The sequence below is a fragment of the Tupaia chinensis genome, unplaced genomic scaffold, assembly GCF_000334495.1.
Source record: "Tupaia chinensis unplaced genomic scaffold, TupChi_1.0 Scaffold000362_1, whole genome shotgun sequence".
Lineage (NCBI taxonomy): Eukaryota > Metazoa > Chordata > Mammalia > Scandentia > Tupaiidae > Tupaia > Tupaia belangeri.
Window position 1 is genome coordinate 1,832,943 of NW_006159859.1, and position 5,967 is coordinate 1,838,909.

General features: G+C 41.2%; 1 protein-coding gene across 1 annotated transcript in view; it reads left to right on the forward strand.

Moving 5' to 3' along the window:
* The first annotated feature begins 503 nt into the window (after positions 1-503).
* The window catches only part of SYNPO2 (synaptopodin 2), a 159,285-nt gene continuing 153,821 nt past the window's right edge, over positions 504-5,967 (forward strand). The window contains exon 1 of the mRNA XM_006153098.2: positions 504-779. Coding sequence (XP_006153160.1) covers positions 675-779 — 105 coding nt within the window. The 5' untranslated portion in view covers positions 504-674. The remainder of the gene's footprint in view (positions 780-5,967) is intronic.

Sequence of the window (5,967 nt, forward strand, 5' to 3'; positions counted from 1 at the left end):
CTCCTCTAAGTAGATGTCACAGTTCAGAAAAGCACTTTTCAGAGTAGGAGGCTTTTAAAAAATAAATGTTTGTGCTTTTTAAAATATCCTCTTGTGGGATTACTTCTGCAGTCCGCAGACAGGAAAATAGTAATTGAAGGCGCGTTAACTCCCTCTCGGCTCTTCCATTCATCAGCGTGGCCACTCTCGTAGGCTCTCATTTGAGACTCTAAGCTCCAGACACTGAGTTCTCAGAGCTCTTATTTTAGGGTGTCCCCTCGTGGCACTGGAGACGGAACCTCCCTGCGTCCTTCGCTATTTATATTATTATTAAAGGGAACTTTTCCGACCACAGTGTCTTCTCAGGGTTGGGACAGCATCTTAGTGCGAGCGGATTTCTGCTCCCTTGCGGGGTGAACAGGACCCTCTCCTGTCCCAGCTGCTCTCCCTTCCCCGAGGTGGGCCGGGCGAAGCGGCTTGACGCAAGCGTGGGCTGGGTCCTGCCGCCGAGCGCCTCTGCCTCGGGTGAACGATCGCATTCGCTGAGCACTTGGCTGCGGCCGCGGCGAGGCTCTGCGCGCCCAGCCCTGCGTCCCGGGCAGGCTCGGACGCCGAAGCCCAGCGCGCATCCCCAGGCGCACCCCAGCCTCGTCTGTCTTCTCGAGCTCTTCATGCTGCCCAACTAAAAGGAAAACATGGGCACGGGGGATTTCATCTGCATCTCCATGACTGGAGGGGCGCCCTGGGGGTTCCGACTGCAAGGTGGGAAGGAGCAGAGGCAGCCCTTGCAAGTCTCCAAGGTAGGAACTCGAAAGCGGGGTGGTCGCTGCTCTGTGCGAGAAGGAGGGCCGTGGAGCAGAGCGACCTGTTGAGGTTTTTTTCCCAAGTTCGGATGCATAAGTCTACGTGTGCGTTTACTTTTGGTGCGGACAGTGGGTTTTTCTAGGCTGTGTTTTGTTCGCTTGCTTTTTAAGGCATCTCTGGAGGGTAGAATAAACCATGTATTATGTAATTAACTTGCAATTGATGGGGGATTGGCTAGTGCCATATTTATGAGCTGAGGAAAAGGCAGTTAACCATCATCTGACACCCAGCGAGACGCTGGGGAACTGTTCTCGGGGGCATTCGATGTTCGGTTGCGTTACTGTTTCATGTCTCTTTGGCTCTAGCAAAGGAGAAATGCCCAGCTCTACACCAGTTGATTTGACTATTTTAGGGACTCTTCGTAAAGTGTTGGTAGTGACATGCATTATGAAAAGCCAATTTGGGGCAGTAACTTCTCAAGTATGATGAAATGTCATAAAGCCTATTTAGAACAATTTGTCAGTCTGCAAAAATCCAAGTTCTGTACTAGGTCCTGTGTACCTATCTGGTTAAGAACTCAAAATAAAACCCACACATACTTGAAATGCATGGATAATTAAGATGTAACTTTGTAGTCCATCTAATAACTATTTGAAACAGTTTATGTTTGTGTTGCTATTAGATTGCTTGTATCTTTGATTAGTACATTACCAGTTTGCTCAAGGGGGTTTGCTATGGTCTAATTGGCATCTGCTAAAATATGAATTCTTGAAATACATTGTTAAGTAACTTTGTAGTCCATCTAATAACTATTTGAAACATGTCATGGTTTTGTTGCTATTAGATTGCTTATTTTGTAGCTTAGTCCTGTTACCAGTTTGCTCAAAGGCCATTGCTCTTGTCTAATTGGTATCTGCTAAAATAAATGTTAAAATACATGAAACTAAGCAAACTTTTACCTGATTTTTAGTACCAAGTTGTAGTGTTGTATGTAAGCGCATGAGAGATTATGAACATGAGGATAATTTCCAGTTTTATATTTATATTAAAAATGGATCTGTATGAAATCTATGGGATACTGCTTTTGTAGTTATTCTTTCCCTTTGGGCTTTTACTTTTTAAAAAATGTCCGATGTGAAGAAAGGGTCCCTTTGAAATTTTCTGCTCCCAGCCATCAGGCAGAAAACCCTTTCATATATGGTGGTGGAATCCTGCCACCTAGTGAAAATCACAAACATCAAGCATACGAAGCATAGCACAGGAGATGAAAAGCAGGGTTTTTACAACTGGGAAGTTCTTCAGAGCTCAGTCTGCTAATTTTAGGTGAGGAAAGAGCCCAGAGAAGTTAAGTAACTCATCTCAAGTCTTCAGCTTGGAACCGGCAAAGCGCTTGTGGGACCAGAAAGGTGGTCCTTATGGGCTTTCTTTAGCAGTTAGTACCAGATAAAATGTGAACACCTACCAAAGCTTTTGCCCAACTCATGAGACTGAAGCAGATTTGCTCTGGGTCTAGAATAGCAGTTGGCTAGCTCTGGTTACTGAGATTTGGGTTCTAATTCCAGCTCTGATCTAACTTGCAGCCTGGTCTTTGGCAAATCTCTTACCCTTCCTGTCTCATCAGTCCTGTGTGGTGTGTGTATGTGTGTGTGTGTGTGTGTGAGAGAGAGAGAGAGAGAGAGAGAGGGAACGAAAAGTGTAGATTGAGGTGGCAGGGGAGAGAAGAAAGAAACAGAACAGTAGGCCAGGAAGTTCTACCTTGTTCCAGTATTTTACTGCCCTAGGGGTGAACAGTTTAGAACCATTTGCCTACTGATTTTATTGTGGGGACAGAAGTGGTTGAAGGCTGTTATTTTCCAGCAACTCTTTGGCAGCCAGGCCTGAAGAAAGAGTGGACAATGAAGTCTTCCCCAGTGCCAAGTGCAGTGCGTTCCAGGTGGAACCACTCGGTGGTAATTCTTTGGCTGGCTGAAGCAAGTTGCCGGGCAGCGTGTTATGGACACCTTTCTCTGCTGGTGGCTTCTCTCTTGCCAGGATCCAGGGAGGTGGATTGAATGTGTGAGGGTCAAATGATCTCATCCTGTACACTCCCTCCACTAAATCTCCCCTAAAATACCTAGGCATTATGTTGGTGGTTTGTTAAAGATCATTGTTAAAGCATCTGTATGTTTGCTTTAATTTCCTAGTTTATGATGCTAAAGTTGCAGATTCTAAAATATTTAAAGTGTCTAGATGTTTGCCTGATTCTTATTTGTGTGTGTATGAAAGAGAGGAGAGATATTTTAAGTAGTCTACCTCTTCCCCCCAGTATGTTAAAGGGACCGGGAGCCTTCTAAAGAAGATGTAAGTTCTTGGTTTCCATGGCAATGCCCATTTTTGTTGGACCTATGTTTTTCTTTAGTTCAAACTTACATTCACTTTTTTATACTAGTGTATTTGTTCTAGAAAGCCCGTGGGGCACACTGGTAATCCCCCTCTAGGTTATGAAGGCTATGGATCACTAGGATCACTTTTATTGTTGTTTGTTTTTGTTTTTCACTGAAAGCACTAAGTCAACTCAATTCTAGAAATGGTCTCGATGAGTTCAAGGAGAAGTGAACGCTTGGGCCTAAACTTTCTCCTCTTCTGAGGACTGGTCATGACTACCTCCAAGCAGGAGATGCAAGGGAAGGGCAGAAAGAAGCTAGGTACAGGATGGTGCTGCTAAAAGATGTTCACAGTTTTGGGGGGAAAAAAGGAAAGAATTAACTTGGGAATTAAAGAACCTTCATAGTGGCAGAAAAGTTTCAGTCAGTGTTGGAACCATGTTCCTTAAAATGGGAATGTTACAAAGCACTTCAATAGACAAAACCAAACTTGGGCTTGTTGTAAAATACTTCATTTTAGAGTATGTCAATTTTCTGTAATTCTGTGTAAATGAAAATCTAAACAAGCTGAAATAGCACAAGAAAAACTAGTTCATGGTTATTAAGTATGAGCAGAGATCGAGGAACTTTACAATTCCCAATCAACATCTTTCTAGTGACAATTTAGTTCCTTTTGAGAGATGACCCAATATTTTTGGTAGTTTTCTGTCTGGCTAAACTGTACACTAATCCCAAGTTTAAAAAATCACTACAAGAATATTCATAATCAAAACTTTTCATGGACACTGAAGTTCAATGCCATAAAATGCTGTTTCATTTTTGAAAATAAACCAAGCTTTAAAATGACCCCCCCAAATCAGTAACAGTTACCTAGTTTTTGAATATTTGTATATCCTTTAATCTATATTCTAAATATACGGGATGAGAACAAACATTCCTAATACTGAGTCTTAGGATAATACCCTGCAAAGTACATTTCCAAGAGAGCAAACACAGAAACAAATTTATGTAAACATAAAACCCCATTGTGTATCTGTGTGTGTGTGTGCAGATACACTTAGAAAGGGAACATTAACACTTTCACTTTATAAAACTCTTCCTGGGGACATGTGCTTACATGATTATTCCTCTGGACATAGTTCTCACAAATCACTTTGGAAAACCTTTGTATAAAGAAGTGGGAAGACGTTTTTGATTTACAGACAAATCTTGCATATAATTCAGAACAACTCACATTCTTAAAATAATAAACAGAGAAATGTCCAGCCTATTTATCTTTTATATGTAAACCATATGAAAGATATGGTTTGTGCTTATTCTACTGAATTTCAACTCAAAGTTCCAAATAACTGTTAAAATTCAAATGACCAATTATAGTCATTCATTCTATGAGGCAGAAATGATTTAATGATTTTTATCTATTGCTAGATGGGCACTCTTTAAAACTTTAAATAAAAACTTATTAGTTAAGTGAAGCACAGTTTGAATAATATCTTTTGTTTTAAATTTTTATTTACTATTATTATCTTTTAGGTTTTTGTCAAAGAGTGCATGCACTCTCCAGAGAGAGACCGAGAGAAGGAAAGTGAGAGGTCACCCCCTCCCAGGGGGGATGGACTGGCCACAATTCCTTCTCTTCCATTCTTCTTTCGGGATTTTTGTCACACACACACACATGCTTGGCATAATTTTCAAGCCACTGGATCCAGGACTCAAACCATGGTTGCCCATGTGGGAATCCAGCACCTTAAACATCATGCCACCTGCTGGCCCATCAAATAAGGTGATCTTCACTTCTTATTGCCATTAGTGGGGTTTCTAAAATGTTTCAAATAGATTAATTCCATAAACATAGCTATTTCTAAAGGGAAAAAATTCTTAATGTGCTTAAATTTGTATACTTGACAAAAATGCTCCTTACTATCTATAGTGAGCTTATAATATATTTGAAAATATGTGAGTCACTTAATTTTTACAATTGGTTTTTGAGCCCTGTCTAGAAAAATTTTAAAGACAGGTGTGCTTAGGAAAGTCGATGTGCACCAGGTAAATCTGTTAAGCAGATGTTACAAAAGGATATTTTGAAAACTGTATTGTTTACTCAACTAGGAGATAAAATATCAACTAAGCATGACTTTGCCATGTAAGCCATAGCACATGTGTAGTGCACATGTGTCAAGCCCTGTGCATGCTGGGAAATGTTCCAGATGCTTTGCAGGTGTTATCTCTTCAAGTGTTTTTAGACAGGGGGTACAAAAAAATGCCCTCCTTTTAGAGATGAGAGACTGAGACACAGGAAGGCTACGCTACTTGTCAAAGGCGAAGCTGTGAAAAATGGACTGCTCTAAGTTTTCTCTCTCACTGGCAGAAACAGGTGCCAGAGAGTGGGTTAAAGTGGTCCCAAACGACAGTTTGTGAAAAAAAAAAAATGAACAAAAATAAAATAAAAACATGGCTCTTATCCAGACATGGTTTAATTGGTCTGGGGTTCTACTTTCCTTTCCTTTCCTTTCCTTTCCTTTCCTTTCCTTTCCTTTCCTTTTCTTTTCTTTTCTTTTCCTTGTATTTTGAGGATTGTCAACTCATTTACTCATAAACATGGAATTGTGTTATTCCTTCCAGTAACTTCTTTCGACCACGATAAAGACAGATCCCTCTCTTACTGATATGGACGGCTCCCACACATTTCTGGTGGCCTGTGGTTGTTAAAGCAGTCAGTCCAAGTAGAGCTTTGATCTACTCTCTGACGCCAACCTCTCCATCTGAGCTCCTTCCCCAGGAATATGGCTCCAGAGCTTGGCCCCGGGAAAGAGGGGTTGTC